The 17665-nt window shown below is 41.5% G+C and overlaps 1 protein-coding gene across 1 annotated transcript in view; it reads left to right on the top strand.

The window, feature by feature from the left end:
* Positions 1-17665, top strand: part of LOC115099039 (paired box protein Pax-4-like) — a 71193-nt gene that overhangs the window by 43534 nt on the left and 9994 nt on the right. Inside the window, exons 3-7 of the mRNA XM_029616301.1 lie at positions 1822-2037; positions 3463-3553; positions 9044-9181; positions 9372-9454; positions 15559-15628. Of these exons, the coding sequence (XP_029472161.1) occupies positions 1822-2037; positions 3463-3553; positions 9044-9181; positions 9372-9454; positions 15559-15628 (598 nt within the window). The remainder of the gene's footprint in view (positions 1-1821; positions 2038-3462; positions 3554-9043; positions 9182-9371; positions 9455-15558; positions 15629-17665) is intronic.

The raw sequence follows: 17665 nt of genomic DNA, 5'->3' as shown, positions 1-17665 counted from the left end.
TTAATGGAATACATTTTATATGGGTTTCCAAAATGGTATTTTAAAAAAATCTCCATGCCTCTTATACATTTGTAACCTTTGCAAATACCTCTTTTAGTTTCTTCATAACTAATTTTCTCATTCTATTGATGACCCTGTTTGAAGTAGAATGCTACTGCAATATTTTTGCTTAATATTCTCTCTTTGATGATTATATCAAATTTGATTGCATTATATTACCAAAGACCCCCACAACAGTTTCCCCTTGCACCAGGTCTGGAAATTCATTAACAACTAATTCTAATGCAGTTCCCCTTTCCATATGTTACAGGACTAGCTGTTCTATGAAGCCATTGTTTATGGCATCTAAAAGTGTCACCTCACCTACATGCCATGATGAGATGTTCACCCAATCAGTTTTGAAATTCCACATTCTTATTATTAGCATGTCTAATCTCTATTAGCATTTTTCAGTCTGCTTCATAATCTTGGTCAGGTAGGTGATAGTATACTCCTATTTTTATACTCTTCCTCATCGCATATGGAATTTTTATCCATAGAGATTCCAGAATGCGGTTTGTTTCCTGTTTAATTTTTACCCTATTTTGACTCCATGCTATCCTTAACTTAGATTGTAAGCCATCTGGGGATAGGGAAATACCTACAGTATCTGAATGTAATCCACTTTGAAGTGCTGAAAAAAGTGTGAAAAGTGGAAAATAAAAAAACATATACTGCCTTTCCACCCCCAATTTGATCTGTTCTGTCATTTCAATATATTTTGTATCCTGGTATCACTGTGTTCCATTAGTTATCCTCTTTGCACCCTGGCTCTGAGCTGCCTCTTATAGCTTTATCTTCATAAGGTGTCATACATTCTAACTGTCTAATCCTATGTTTCAGACTCCTGCTCTTTACATATAGACAAGTAAATCCATGCTGTTTATCCCTAATCAATTCCTGCTTGTTGTTAGCAGTTGATTCAGGCAATTCTGAGACACTCTTATTTGACTATTCTTCATTTAAATCTACCTGAACAATCTCGACTTTTACTACCTTCTTTCTATTACGAAATTCTTACTTTTCTGTTTTAACAGCATCTTTTGAAGATACCCTAGTCTGAACCATGCATTCCAGAGCAACTTTCAGTTCTCCCCAATAATCTTGTTTTAAAAAAATCCTCTCTCTCCTTTTAATGATTAGTGCCAACAGCTAGGTTCCATTTAAAAATAGGTTAAGAGGTATTTATTTATTTAGACATTTTTATATACCGTCATTCCGTAGGGGGATGAAAATCAAAATGTCTTCCAAAGAATGGACATGTTTTCACTTCATGGTGCTTCACACATATGATTTCTTTCCTTATATTTGTAACGAGACAGATATCATCATGAGATACGGATGCCATTGCAGTCTGTGGAATTCCGACTCTAACCTGCAACAGTTCGCCTCACTCATGTCTTCCCACTGACCTGGCTTCAGTCTCCCTTCAACACTCTTCAAGCTGCTACAAGGGCACACAGAAGGCTGTGAATAAAAAGGGCTTTCAGATACAGGGATGTGTGGAAGGCTGCAACTTTCTCTCTCTCTCTACCTTCTCTTTGTAAAGCACTATGACAAACTGAAGTTTATGAAAGCAGTTAACATATAAAAATCTCTTCCTTTGCAGTTGCATGCAATAAAGGGAAATTATATGCTCAGATATCACATATCATATCCTACTTTATAATGCTATCCCATAACTGAAAAAACCATTGTAAACCCATGGAATATGCAACCTTCCCTTTCCTCCCCGAGCATTGTTTACATACATCAGTCTCTCTTTCTCTCTCTCTCACCCAGGTTTCCAACGGCTGTGTGAGCAAAATCCTAGGCCGATTTTACCAGACAGGATTTGTGGAACCCAAGGCAATAGGGGGAAGCAGGCCTCGCCTAGCCACCCCCAAAGTAGTGGCAAAAATTGCACAGCTAAAGTGGAAGCACCCATCCATCTTTGCCTGGGAGATCCGAGGGAAGCTTCTGTCTGAAGGGGTCTGCGCAGGGGACAAGATCCCAAGTGTAAGTGCGGACACTGAAATCAAGAGACGTATTCAAATGTCCTGTTTATTTCTCTGGGTTTGACATGCCTGGAGTTGAGAGGTTATGTGTATCTCTACCAGTCCCCTAAGTTAGTCAGCTTTGCTTGGTGGGGGTGAGGGAAGGAATTAAAAAGGGTGGAAGAGAATGGCTTTCAACACCATGCTCAGCGTCTGCCTATCCATTCTAGGTGAGAAGATTGTGTCACCTTCCAAAGACTGCCTCTTCCAAACTGATCCCCCCTGGGTTTTTCATCCTGAATATTAGAGCTTGCTCACCTGGAGTCTTACTCACCTTATTCATTAGTCTGAACCACAGCGGAGCATTCATTCTGATGCCAGAGAGCTGAGGTCTCCATTCATGCAGCCAGCAGCCTGAGAGCTCCATGGTGCCACATCAGCAATGGGCGCCATTCATTTTGAATTAGGAGGTGAGGGTTCTGGTTGTGGTCTCCCTGAAAACTGGATCTTTCACTGGCTAGATCATTTTTTGGCCCAACATGAGACTTCTTCAGAAACTGATGCTGTATATGAATGACCTTCCAAGAACATGTAGATCCCTTATTGGGAGGTCTGAAGAAAGACTACATAGGTTGGTTTTTTTTAATTTAGCAGTTTCCTCTTGATCCTTTCCAACTCAGGACTGAGAACCTGGAGCCATTCACAATTATCTTGGGTTTCTTCCCCCTATTTTTAGATCTTCATTCCCAACTCAGTCAAGTTCTGCCATGGTAGCAAGAGCCCTTGGCCAGGGGCCTCAAACCACAGTTTCCTCCAGAGCCCAACTAATGCAAACCCTAAGTCCAGCCACTAACTGTCATCATTGAACAATGGCTGCCACTCCCTCTCTGTTCAAGCTGTGAACATCCCAAGCTCTGGCCCAGGAAGCAGAAGACTTCGCCTGGGAGTTGAACTCAGGTCCTCTGCATGGCACTTGCCACTGCGCCACCAGCCTGGCTCTAAACCTGTGTTATCTTGAGAACCCATGCACAACATCATCTCCACATTATTTTTATGTTGGTCTGACAAAGATTATCACAACTCCAAAGAATTTGATGGAGAACTGCAATTCCCAAGTACCAGTAAAATTGGTCATGTCTTAAGTGATATTTATTATGCTAGCTCCATAGATTTGATATCACTGTACCACAGCATCATTTTTCCAAAGATCTCAGTGATTAAAATTTGCAATCACTAGGCTTTACTCACAAATGGTAATATATGATCTAAGTAAAGGATCAGATTCCTGACTGTGTTACTGTAAGAGTCCTGTCCTTTTCAGTCTGTTTATTGCCCTTCCCTATCAGTTCACCCTCATCCCTTGTATTGCTAGGACCCAATGCTGCCAGGTTACTGATTGATCAGTCTGTATCCTCTCTTGCATGTGCTGCCTCTTCTTTTTTTGTAGGTCTCCTCTATCAACCGGGTCCTGAGGAACCTGCAGGCAGACCTGAAATTGCCAGCTGCCCTTGACTGCATCATTGATCTTCCAGTGCCAGGTGGGATATTGGAAAATATTGGGGGAGGGCTAGGGTTAGAATGCTTCTTATTCCCTAACTCCATACCCCACCTCCTACAAACACATATACACATACTCCCCACATACATGTACCTTCAGACACATATGCATGTCCCCCACTCCTAAATACCTCCTAGCTCCTACAGCTACACCCAAATACCCCCTACAGGGCACTGCCAGGTACTTGTGATCTGGCTTGGCTTCTGTTGGAGACAGCGTGTGGGGCTTAGTGAACCTTTGGTCTGACTCAGCATAGCACATCTTATGTTCTTACAGACACACACACACACACACACACACACACACACACACCCCTACCTCTCCTCTCCCTTTGGGTACTCCAACAAATTTTATGTGTGACTTTGGAAAAGTCATCTCATTTCCCTGTGCCTTAGTTTATCCAGGTGTAAATGGTCATAGCCTCTGTGCGCGCCGCTGGTTTCCTAAGCGTTTTATGGCCTCAGTGGGAAAACAGTTTAATCACACATGGCAAATCCGAGAGATTTAGCAGCACTTCGCATGCACAGCCAGTAAGGTTCAAAGCAGCATTTATTATGGATAAGTGTTCTGAATTCTACATCTCCAAAAGGACTAAGATGGCAACTGCAATTATTTGCTCATTTATACTTCTGGAATCATATTTATCAAATTAACTAATTGCAAGTTAACTAGCTATAAAATGTTAAGAGATAGCAGTCTACTGCTAATCAATTAAATTGGCAGGCTAAAACTTAAATCTCTCTAAAGCATGTTAGAAGATAACAATTGAAAAATAATTAAATAGTAAAAAGAATGTTCATGGACAGCTGAAAAATATTTTAACTTTCGATTAATAACCCAACTGGCTGAGCAAACTGTTACCAATACTTCCCACTGAGAAGGAACAGCTCCCTGACAGATGGTCAGGGCTTGGGAGAAGGCTTGGATGTATCATGCTAAGGGCATAACACAGCACAATCCTCTCAGATCAGTCATTCTCAGGCCGAGGCTGGCACTGCTAGAGAGGGTGATCACCTGGCTCCAGGTGATCATCTCACTAGCTCTATGGACTATCTTACAAGAAACTACAGGTCCTCAGAGGCAGTGGGGCAAATCCAGCACGGGCTCAACTTGTCCAGATGAACATGGAGCTGGCTGCTCATTGTGGAGCTCTGCGGATCTGACCAGGAGTTTCTGGGTTTCTAATCAAAATTCATTTGTCTCCAGGAGAGTTCCTCATTCTCATCCTGGTTTTTGGGGGATTACCTAATCGGTCAGGTTTTCTGGGTATCCACAATGATTAGGCAAATATATCATGCACATGCTGGGCTGGTATGAGGGTATTAGGCACTCCGGGCAAACTAGCCTATGCTCCCCACCCCAGTATCCTCCTCTCTTTATCCACCCCCATCCAGCATCTACTCTCCACCCCACTACTCCAGCATCCTCGTCTTTTTCTTTCCCCCAGCTGGCCCCGGCTTTCAGCTTCATGAGTGTGTTCCTGTTTCCTTCTGCACCGTCATTTCAGAAACCAGCATCAGACAATGGTGCTGTGGTTTGGCAGTTGCCCTTTTGGCTGCCACACATACAACAGCCATTTTAAAACAGCTAATTTCAAATATTTAAAAAATTGATATCTTACTTGCAGTATTTTTCTAAATAGACAAAATATAGACGCTGTACATATTCACTAGGTGGCTTCATCAGGCATGTATGTACTGCGTAAAAGATTTATACACAAGAGGAAACATGAGCAGGAAACTTGGCCATATTCGTCTCCTATATATACAGGAAAACTGTGTATGCTGGTCCAAAGCCTGAATCCCACAAGTAGCTTTTTATTTTTGCCCCAGCAGTTTTCTCCTGCTCCTATGAGCTTCTAGCTCAATCAGAACCATAACTGGGATCCTGGCACCATCAGCCTTCATTCGCCACTACTTGGGGATTTCTTGCCCCTATTTGAAACTACCCCTTTATCAACTTACTTTAGTCCAAGCATTGCACCGATGGTCTTCGGCTGGGGGGGGGGGGGGGGGGGGGGCTATGGACAAGGGCTCTAGCCATCATGGTTCCAAAATGCACACCAACTATGACTCCTCACATCCTTCCTCCTAGGGCTGTGAACACTGCCTCTGCAGCATCCTCCAGCTCCGGCTGATCCAGGAAGTGAAAAACCTGAGCCAGAAATCGAACCCAGCACTGCCACTGGGCTGCCCAAGCAGTCAGCTTTTTAAGTGACATGTGTAACCGGTTGCCAGTGATCTCCATTTCCCTCCTCTCACCCCCACTGCAAGCTAATTCAGTTTCTGGTTGAACTTCTCTCTCTTCCCCACCCCCCCACCCCATTTACCAATTAAAGAGAATTACCTAAGGTGCCTTGCAAGATATTGCAAAGGTACAGAAAAAAAAACAATTTATTAAAAAAAATCAATAAATTCAATACAAAATACAGTTCATAATGCAATGCAAAATAGTTTATAAATAATAATAAACTCTATACTTGTAGTTTTGATTTTCTCAGTGTGTCCCAGTGTTTTTCTGCATGGCTAGTGCACTTGCTCCTACCCCAGGACCAATGTGCTTTAAATTCAAGGGAAAAGTGTCTTCTGTGCAGGGGATGAGGCGCTAGGATAGTCTACAGTTAGAGAACATTTCCACAATTCAGTAGAAGGTTTTCAGAATAAAATGGACATACAAGACCCCCTTCCATACCTGCTAAGAACATTTATTTATTTTATTTGTTTATCAATTCTTTTAACTCTAGTCTGGGCAGAACAGAGTACAAAAAAAAATTAGAAAAACACATTACAAAAACAGTGATATATAAGTTACATCAAAATAAAACATAAAATCAGTCATAAAAATATCATATCAAACAAATATAAACCAAGTACTCCGCTTTTCCAAATTCAAATAACCACGTTTTTATTTTCTTCCTAAATGCTAAAAAATGTTTCCAATCTTATTCCCTGCGGTTCTAGCAATTCTTTTGATCTAGCTAATTACGTGGTCCTTTAAGCATTTTTCCCACAGACACAGAATGGGAGAAAAACTTTATTAAATGGGTCCCTTGGTCAGTAGTTAAAACAAACAAAATCTTTTCATTTTAATCCATTTTTCATTGCCGAGGGCATATTCAGCTTTTTCAAGCTGCTCTCCCGAACTCCAGCTCCTGGGCTGATCCTCTGCAGGATTCCCCAGGCTGGCAGCACGGACTGCACTCGGGGAAGAAGAGTTTAAAAACAGAGATTGTGAAATAAAATGTACTAAGACAATCCCCCCCCCCCCCCAAAAAAAAAAAAAAAACCAAACAAACCACAAACCAGATCTATGAATAATCACCAAAGAGGCAGCAGGAAGGCTGCTGATTTAAGGACTCTGCAGTCAGGGTGCAGGGAGGACTTGGACAGCACAGACAGCAATAGCAGCCAGAAGCTGCTATTATATAATGGGGGGGGGTCATTGCTCCCCCCCCCCATTATATAATAATCCGGAATAAAGAGAGAGAATAATAAAGCTGATCTCAAGCTGTCAAGAGCTGGAGAGCCCGGGTTATGGGCATTGCCTTCTTCTCTTCCGGCATTGGCGTCAACCAATGGCAGCCAAGGCGCTATGGGAAGAGCAAGCGTCCAAAAGACTTCGCAGTCAAAGCCTCGCCCTGCCCGGTCAGGGGAAAAGCGATCTTTTCATTGCCGCCTTAGCCTGCCCGCATATGCAGAAATGAGGGTCAACAATCAAGTTACAGGTGATACTTTTTTTTTTTTAATTGGACTAACTGAATACATCGGGGAGGAGCTTTCTTTAAGGGCATTCAACGGAAGGAGACTGCATGCAAGGTTTTTAAACAGGGGCTTCAGTTAGCCAGGCTCTTATAGCCACTGGACTCACCCCGTCCATGCACACGGACCATCCCGGGCTTCTGCCCATATAAAAAGATTGTTGCGCTTTAAGGAGACAACCATACATCCATTAAAACATTACATACGTTTTGGGAGTCTGTTACTACTACAGAATATTTATTAAGTTGCTTCTTGTTGAAGCTGACCTGAAGTTCTAGTGCAAGCCCTACATGAAAAAAGCGATCTTTGAGGGTTTCTAATTATTTTCAGTATTTATATGGCTCTTTAACCAGGCTGTTTTACAGAAAATAAATAAAATAGCGGCAGTACACGGTAGGCAAAAAAAAAAAAAAGGGGGGGGGATTAAAAAAATAAATGGCAAAGCAGATTTGTTTGAAGAAATTAAACCTCAGATCAATAATTTATTCCAGAGTATAGAGACAATAAAAGCAAAAAGCATAGGCGAGAGGAGACAGCTACCCTAAGCAGGGACAGCAAGAAGAGGAATGTAATCCGCTTTGAAGTGTCTGAAAAGCGGAATATCATCAAAAGAAATTTTAAAAAAATGTTAAAAAGGGAGGGAACAGTCAGGATGTAAAGACTAACAGGGGCACAAAACTACAAAACCAAGTTCAATGCCCCTGTTTTATGTAACTTTGCTTGATTCAGCCTTCTTGTTCTTGGTTACACTTGTTTTTCCCCCAAGTTCCATGTAAACCGGCCTGATGTGAATTTCTATTCGTGAAGTCCGGTATAGAAATATATATTAAATAAATAAATAAATAAATAGGGAGAAGCAAGACCACCCAGATCCCACAGACTCCAGTTTGAAAATGTTCCATTGTTTAACTGGGAGCCAGCGGACAGTGGTGACTTTTTACAGCTCTCCTGGGGAGCGCATAGACATTTTTTTTGGTTTCGTTGTTTCTTTTATTTAGATTTTTTTCTATTTTGTTTGTTTCATTCCTTTAAAAGCAACAACGAAACAAAACAACATGTGGAATCCGCAGCCCAAACTCCCTCACCCACTCTTCCCTGCTCAGGCAGGCCCCAGTTTCTAGAACAGCAATAGTGCTGGCCTCGGTCTGTCGGCGCCAGTTCCGACGGTGAAAGAAGTGCGACAGGAGCAATGGGGAGGCCCCTGGGATTATTGACATTATTGACAATTTTTTTCTTTTTTAATGAAATTAACGAAAACAATTTTCGTTTTGTTTTAAAGACGAATTGAAACAATGCGATATGTCATTACAATTTCACATGTTGTTTCAAATGAATGCACGTCCTTAGTGAAAATGTAAATGTGGGTAGATTCTTAGGTGTTGAAGCCTACTACGATACGAAAAGTTGGCTGATCTTTGGTTTGATGGCAGCGCAGTGCGCTAAGGGGTTCCAGCTGTGGCGTTTTAGGCTCCTTTGGAGAGGAATAAGTGAGCCATTCCTGCTTTCTCCAACTCATTTCCAAATTTGTCTTTACCGAGAAAGAGTTGTGAAATCCAGACTAATTCTGCCTGCTCCTTGGGACCTGGAGCCCCTGTGTTGCATGCTTGCAGTGGACTATCCTTCCAATTGCTTTGTTTGGAAGGAAAGTTTGGAGTCCATCCATCAGGATGAATGGCCATCAGATACGAAACTCCTTCCTCTCATGTCCACAGGAGAAGAAACTCTCAAGACCCCATGCGACATCCCCCTGCCAGATTATTCCCAGGACGGTTCCAGCTCCCCACGCCTAAGCACGCAGCACCGCAACCGGACGGTCTTCAGCCAGGAGCAGTCCGGCGCACTGGAGAAAGGTACTGCGCTCCCACTCGCATACTCAGAAAGGGAGAGAGTGCCCGCGGAACGTAAGAGCACGATCCACTTAAAACGACCGCAGCAACCATAAAGGACTTGATCAGAGGGGGAGGCTCCTAGTGTGCTAGTCACAAGCACAGTGTACGTTACCTGTGTTTAATATTGCACCTTTAATATCCCTTCTTTCAGTGTTCAGACGAGTTCACTACCCAGATATGTTCACCCGAGAGAAGCTGGCTGCAGAGGTGGACCTTCCGGAAGGGACTGTGCGGGTGAGTGAGGAGAGAGTGACTCCAGCTCTCCTGTCTACCTACCTTCATACTGTACTCAAGGTTCTTGCGCGATTTGTCCCATTGATCAACGAACTGGGTAGAATTATGCTAATTATTATAAGGGAAGACATTCACAATGGAAACAAATATTTGAGAACTGTATACTGCCTTTCTGCTAGCTTTTAAGGTCTGCTGGGTACCACCTCAGTACCCTACATGGTACTGCTAAGCCCTCTGACTTGTCTGTAGGCTCTGATGTCTGTGGATCATTTGGCACTGACCTGAGAAAAGTTGCAGAGATCTCAGAAGCTTGACACAAATGCATTAAGTTAGTCCAGTGAAAAGCTCTCACCTACAGTTCATCTGCTAACCTTTATTTCAACTGTTTCTAAGAGGTCTAACACGGCCCCTATATTATTTCGTTAAGTTCTGATTGCAAAGAAAGATACAGGACCTGGCTATATACACAAGCAAAGAACTAACAAAAAGAAACTTTATTGATATGACAATTTAAAATTGTCACCAGAGAAATACATAAAGTGGCTGAAATATGCAGAGAGAAAACATATATAATTGTAATAAAAAAAACAGTGCAATATAATTACAAAGTACAGACAGACAATAAGAAACACAATTCCAGGACTTTAGCAATGTTCATTATTGTCTCTGGTTGGATTACGTTTCTGGCCTGTTGGCAGGGTATAACATGTCTTGCTGCTATAATAGGCTTTTTCTGATGGTGACATGGTGTAAGAGTGCCCCCGGGAGGAGGCAACGAATACTGCATGATTCAGTCTAAAACAGAGAAATGTAGATTGTAGCGGCAGATTTAATTTAGTTTTGGATTTGAATTTTAGATGTCTATATTTTTCAAATATCAGAAAAGTAAATTTACAAATATCAAACAAGGAACAAGGTTGAAATATTCAATAGAAAAAAAGAAGCAATATTGTTCCTCAAATAGAAAGACCTCGAGAAAAAAGCTGAGAAACCTAAGGAAGCAAAAAGAAGAGAGAAATGGATTCATCCTGCAGTATGAAACAGTACATGCTCTTATAGAAATGACGGCAGAAGAAGACCGAATGGCCCATCCAGTCTGCCCAGCAAGCCTCACACATTTTTTCTCTCATTCTTATCTGTTACTCTTAGCTCCTTGTTCTATTCCCGTTCCACCCCCACCATTAATGTAGAGAGCAGTGATGGAGCTGCATGCAAGTGAAATATCTAGCTTGATTAGTTAGGGGTAGTAGGGGCAGTAACCGCCGCGATAAGCAAGCTACACCCATGCTTATTTGTTTTACCTAGACTATGTTGTACAGCTCTTGTTGGTTTTTTTTTTTTTTTTTTCTTCTCCCCTGCTGTAGAAGCAGAGAGCCATGCTGGATATGCATTGAAAGTGAAGTATCAGGCACATTTGGTTGGGGTAGTAACCGCCGTAACAAGCCAGCTACTCCTCGCTTTGTGATTGCGAATCCTTTTTTTTCTTCACCCCTGTCGTTGAAGCTATGCAGGATATGCGTGAAGCATCAGTTTTTTGTTTTGTTTTTTTTTTTTTCCCCCTGCCCTTGAAGCAGAGAGCTATGCTGGAAATGCGTGATGTATCAGTCTTTCTCCCATGCCGATGCAGGAGAGAACCATGCTGGATATGCATGGAAAGTGAAGTATCAGGCACATTTGGTTTGGGGTAGTAACTGCCGTAACAAGCCAGCTACTCCCCGCGTTTTGAGTGCGAACCCTTTTTCTTCTCCTTTGCCGTTGTAGCAGAGAGCTCTGCTGGATGTGTGAAGTATCAGTTATTCTTCTCCCCTGTCATTGAAGCAGAGAGCTATGCTGTATATGCATTGAAAGTGAAGTATCAGGCATATTTGGTTTGGGGTAGTAACCGCCGTAACAAGCCAGCTACTCCCCTCTTTATGAGTGCAAATCCTTTTTTCCATTACCTCTTGCTGTTGAAGCTTAGAGCGATGTAGGAGTCATTAACATTAAGTCATTTAACATTAAGTATGTTCTGTAGCCCAGTTAACACACCCTAGACTTCCAGTACAGAGAACTGGTAAAGGAAGCGTCTTCTCTTCCTGATGTAAGATATTAAGCTGACCAGGTTCACAGAAAATATATGAATGATCTTTATATATCATTTTGCTGGTTATCTTAATACAAATTAAGTGCCTCTCCCTACCTCATCCTGCCCTATAGTCATAAAATAATTTTGCCCATCTTGATTCATCCTCAAAACATCAGGAAATTGTTTTTAACCTGGTTACCTAGAAATTATTTATCTTTACACTGGAAAACTTTTGTGCTATAAAATTCTGATCTAATTGTAATGCTACCAATAACATGGACCTAGGCAAAACGAATTGGAGGAAGTCTCCAGATAATAGATGAAAAAGTGTACAACCAATCCCAGGATGGGGGCGGGGGAGAAAGGCAAGGTGGGAAAGAAGGATTGAGGTTTTAAGAATTTGGGTATTCTGAGATGTCTTAAACCCTTCATCATTAAGCACAGAATTGAAAAATAAAAAGTCATTATAATAGGAGGTAAAGACCAATTTAATGTCCTTAAGCATTTAATTAAGTATCAATAAAATAATTCTAAAAGAGTCCAGAGACAATTTTTGGGAAATAGATCACCCTTAAATTCCTCATTTTCAACAAATCCTAGAATCTGATTGTTCCTCACTTTATGAAATCCAGAATCTGGCTGATTTTCAGATTTTCAAGATATATATCCAATTTGTTTTTATTTGGGATACTGTTGTTAATTATGTTTTGAAAAACTTAATTATGTTTTATGATTGTACAAAAGTTGAAACTGGTGCAGTGTCAGGTCAATTTTAAAATGAGCGCACATGCAGCCATACACGCATGTATCGGTGTGCAAGTGGATATACACTGGAATTTTAAATCATGTGCACACGTGCACATGTATGATTTAAAATACACCTACCATGCATAAGTGTGCTCCTAATTTTAAGAAGGTACTCATGCAGACCTGCTTTGTGTATCTTCTATAGGACTTTGCCGGCTTTAACACATGTATGTAAGTGGATTTTAATACATGCTTGTGTGAGGGACATTCTCAGTTTTTACAATTAGTCCACCAGTTTGCCCAATCAATATCAAGGTTTTCAGACCTCTCTGGTTCTTCATCCTGCACATCCCCCAGATGACCTGGACACCTCACCCTGTCCTGTAAGCCCTAAAACTACAGACTATAGATCTCTAGACTTGCTTCTCATCAGGAGCAGTAGTAATGTGGCTAACAAGCTGATGCATGCCATGGACTCTGGTTTTAAAATACGGAGTTAGGTGCATAAGTGTTGGTCCCACCCTGGAATGCCCATTCCTCGCCCCTTTTCCACCCGCTTATTTTTGGCACATGCACAGGTACATAAGCACGTACATTGCAGCTTTTAAAATCCATATTGCTCATGCGCGGTCCACATAGGTGCATATGTGGGTATTTTTGTATGAGCAACACTTTTAAAATCAACCTCTAAGATTGCATGCATCTCTGTGGATCATGCTCATTGTGAACTTTTTTCAGAGAAGTTATAATTGCACCTATAACATATTTTCAATAATACATAATTATGAAATGCCTCAATTAAAAATGTAGCTGTTTTTCTTTTATTACACTTCTAAAAGACATCTCAGGCATAACTAGCTAGGTGCCAGCCTCTCTGTGGAGGTGGTAGAGACAAGAACAGCTTCTGAATTCAAGAAAGCATGGAATAAGCACAGGTTCTCTGGGAGAGTGGTAGGGATTGTAAAGCTGAATAGTTGGCCTGGATGGGCAGACAAGATCGGCCGTAATGGTCTTTTTCTGCGGTCACATTTGCACTTCTATGTGACAACAAATGACATTTGACTAATGAGCTCTTGGGTCCATTTTCAATAAGCCGGCAAGCAGACAAGTTATCCAGCTGGCTAATTTGTTACAGATATTCAGTGGGTCACTTCTTCCTTTAAATAAATGTGGTTAAGGTTATCTGGGTAAGTTTACTCAGATAACTTTAAACCTAACTGGCTATATTTGAATATAACTGGTTAGGTTTAAAGTATACAAAAAAGAGCTAATTGTTTTCCATTCAATTAAATCACCAACAAAACAAGGAAAAAGAAACAAAAATTTTCACGAAGTTGTGCTCAAAAAATTTTTTCAAAAAATTTTTTGCAAAATAAGACTGACCGTATCGGCAAGCCTGACGACAAACCCCTTAGATGATTCAACAGGGGTTGTCCGGACTTCTCGTCATTTACAGTCAACCTATATCAATTTGATTTTTACAATATTTTTCAGATTTTTTAAAATGTTTTTAATGTTTCAAATAGTTTCTTCTTAAGAAACTATTTGAAACATTATTTCTTCAATGTTTCAAATAGTTTCTTCTTAAGAAGAAACTATTTGAAACATTAAAAACATTTAAAAAAATCTGAAAAATATTGTAAAAATCAAATTGATATAGGTTGACTGTAAATGACGAGAAGTCCGGACAACCCCTGTTGAATCATCTAAGGGGTTTGTCGTCAGGCTTGCCGATACGGTCAGTCTTATTTTGCAAAAAAATTTTTGAGCACAACTTCGTGAAAATTTTTTTTTCTTTTTCCTTGTTTTGTTGGTAGGTTTAAAGTTATCCAGGTATGTATACCTGGATAACTTTAATCTTAATTGGCTAGATTTAATATCTAGCATATTAAGTACCCATAAATTAAAAGAGAAATCAAACTTCCAGGCTAATAGGCCTTATCTCCTGCCACCCTAATCCTCAAACTAAATAAAAATGTTGGGCCATAGCGCCTGACAGCCCCCTCCTTCCAAGCTCCCTATGAGAACTAAACTAAGTTGCAGGCCACAGTACCAGGGAAGCTTGCCAGATTTCCCCTCCCCCAGTGGTGTCCAGCATTGCCAATAGCAATCACCCTGTAATATACTGACTCTCAGAGCAAGGCAGGGAGTGGTAGGAATGTGCAACGTTCCTGGCAGCCTTGGGGGTTGGGAGGTTTGGGGTAGGGGTTAAGAGAAGGTGGAACTCAGGAGGGGACCCAGAGACCATGTGGCATATTGAGGGGAGGCTCCTCGATGCTATTACCTGCAACTTGTTTTAGTTCTTTTAGGGGACTTGGGGGGGGGGGGGCATCAGGTGCTAAGAACTGACATCGTTTTTACTTATTTTGGAAGGTAGGAGATTGGACCTACTGGCCTGGCAGTTTTGGGGGCTTTTTTGGTATTTAACTTGCCAGATTTTGAATATAGCCGGTTAAGATTAAACCTATCCAGTTACACAAACCCAGATAACTTTAGGGCTGCTCCGAGGCAGTCCTAAACATATCCAGATAACTTAGCCGGATAACATTGAATACTGGCACTATCTGGCTAACGTATCCAGCTAAGTCTGGCCTGTCCCAGAATGCCTCCATACCTCCCCCAACTTATTCAGCTAAACTGTGAGCGGCCTAACAACTTATTCGGATAACTCGAAGGCAGTCAGACAGATAGGAAATATAAAACCCTGGGGTTAATTCAGCTAAGTGACAAACCCCATTGAATATAGACCTCTTTAACTTTAGAGCAGAGCTTCTCAGACTGTTCCTGAAGCATTCTCTAGCCCAGGAGTAGGCAACTCTGGTCCTCGAGTGCCACGGTCAGGTCTGGTTTTCAGGATATCTACAATGAATAAGCATGAGATATATCTGCATGCAATGGTGGCAGTACATGCAAATATATTTCATGCATATTCATTGTGGATATATCCAGCAAGACACTTTAAGATATGTTTTGACTGCCTTTGCCCTTTCTTGTGTTTGTTGTCATGAACTTTTGTACAGTACAAAAGTGTATCCAACAGCACTACTTTTTAAATATATCTGATGTGAGATTCCCCGCAGACTCTTGTGAAAGGAAACTCACTGAAAGAGAAGAAACTCTTTGCAGCACCACTGTCTGGGACCCCCGAGTGATTTCAATGTAGAACTCCACACCCACCCCTCCACTCCCCAAAGTGTTCACAGTCACTGGAAGGTTGCACCCACTGCCAGTGGCTCAGTGACATTTGGAACTTTTTCACTATCTATTTCTTTTCTTCTTGCTTTTGTGCCAGGTTTGGTTTTCAAACCGAAGAGCTAAGTGGAGGCGAGAAGAGAAGCTGAAAATGGAAACCAGTCATAAAGGTGATTTGTGCTATGACAGTTATGCTTGCTGTTGGCTTCCTGTAGTCAACGTATTCTCTGCCTTAGATTCACTCCATGTTTCATCCATTTATAATGCTCCTTCCCAGGTAGCTCCAGGCTCCCTGCCACCATCCATCTGGCTTTAATGTGTTAGACATAGGGGACAAACAGCTGTGCTCAGTCTCTCATCACCACAGCTGGACCATTTCTCTTCATCTCAGCTGTGTCCATGACCCCATTTCCTGTAGATTTTAGACTAAGTTCTGGTCAACATTTTTACAAGTGTTGTTGCAGAGGGACTAATAGGGAAGATTTTTCTCTTTGGAAAATGAGTCTAAGATCTACAGCAGGATGGACACATGACCAGAAATAAAAAAAAAAAAAGAGTCATAAAAGAAAAGTCTAGGAATGCTCAAGGATTGGCAAAGTAAATATAATTAAAAAATGTATAGTGTTATACAAAGCTAAGGGAGCAGTACAAGATTTGGGGAGAGGGAGGGGGGGGGTTGAGGTACTGTTATACTCCAAACAGGAGAGGGATCTTGGGTTGACATTAAGGGTTGCCAAACAATGTGATTAGGCAGTAGTAAGAGCTAGAGAAATGCTAGGATGCATAGGAAAAGGCATAACCAGCAGAAATAGAGGTAATGATGCCTCTCTACAGAGACTTATGTCCACTTCTGGAGGCTGCATCTTCACAAGAATATTGTCAGAGGAAAGTCCAGAGGAGGGTTATCAAAATGGCGCCTTCTGCACCATAAGCCCTATGAGATAAGAATAAAGGACTAAAAAATGTATATACTAGAGAAGAGGAGGGTGAAGAGGCACCAAGAAAGAGACATTCAGATAGTTCAAAGACAGAGTAATGCACAAGAGGTGGAAAAAAGTGATAGAACAAGGGCTTATGAGATGAGGCTGAAGGGGGATAGACTCAGGAGTAAAGAAATATTCATAGAAATAATAAAAGCATGAAACGTCATCCCTTGGAGGGGGGGGGGGGGGGGGGGGAGGCAGACATGGTACTGGAATTCAGGGAGGCATGGATTGGGCACAGAAGATCCTTATCTGCAGGGAAGCAAAGGTAAAGCTGGAGATCAGGTAGGATCTGCGGTACTGCAATAGGAAAGGAAAATAGGCAGATTAGATGGACCTTACTTTCTTCATCTTCCATCATCGTCTATGCTTAATACCACAGTCAGCATTTGTGATCATAAACTCCACCTCTAATCTGAATATTCACCTATGGGTTGGATTTAATGGACAGACTGGGTGGATCAAGTGACCCTTTTCTGTCAATATCTATTTTTCCATGTCATTGGATCAAGCTCATATTAATCTATTAATAAAAGTAAGGGAGCTTTATCATTTTTATATTGTGATCCTATCATCATGATCACAAGCCAATAAATCCCACTCACAGAAGACTACCTGGAGTAAAAACAGGGTTTATGATTTGTCTTCCCATCTCTCATACATAAAGATTTCTTGAAGCAACCTGAGGCCATCATCATGGCATTAGAAAAGCTACAGCCCCTCAGGTAGATTACGAGCCATTACATTTACTTTCCCATTTCCTAAATGAAACATAATTGAAGTGGAAAGTAAGAATATACAATGCCAGTGTTTGTGGCTGCAAGAATGGCAGCCGTCCTTCCACTCTCTCACTTTCCAGTAATTATACAAACTACTGTCCTGTTTGTGTGTGCTTGGAGTCGTGCCTCCTGTCCTGGTACCATGTCTATGAGAGCCACCACCACCACACCTCTCAGCCATCTCTAGGCCACTGGAGACGATAGGCATCTGTTCTGACTTTTAAGCTCTCAACACTTAAGTTATTTGGGGATTTTCAATCTTCTTTGGGCAGTTCAAATTGCAGGACTATGAATTCCAGAAGGGTTAGAGCTGGGAGCAGAAATATCAATACAAGCTCAAAGCAGACCCAGGAATTAGTTGAAAGCTCTGATCACCATCTCACCTTTTCTCAGATTTTCTGTACAGATGACCAACTGTTTCACCTCTACTTAGCTCCATCAGTTT

Source organism: Rhinatrema bivittatum, chromosome 9 (genome assembly GCF_901001135.1).
Source record: "Rhinatrema bivittatum chromosome 9, aRhiBiv1.1, whole genome shotgun sequence".
Taxonomy (NCBI): domain Eukaryota; kingdom Metazoa; phylum Chordata; class Amphibia; order Gymnophiona; family Rhinatrematidae; genus Rhinatrema; species Rhinatrema bivittatum.
Note: the sequence above shows the minus strand (reverse complement) of the source record. Positions and strands in the feature narration are given on the sequence as shown.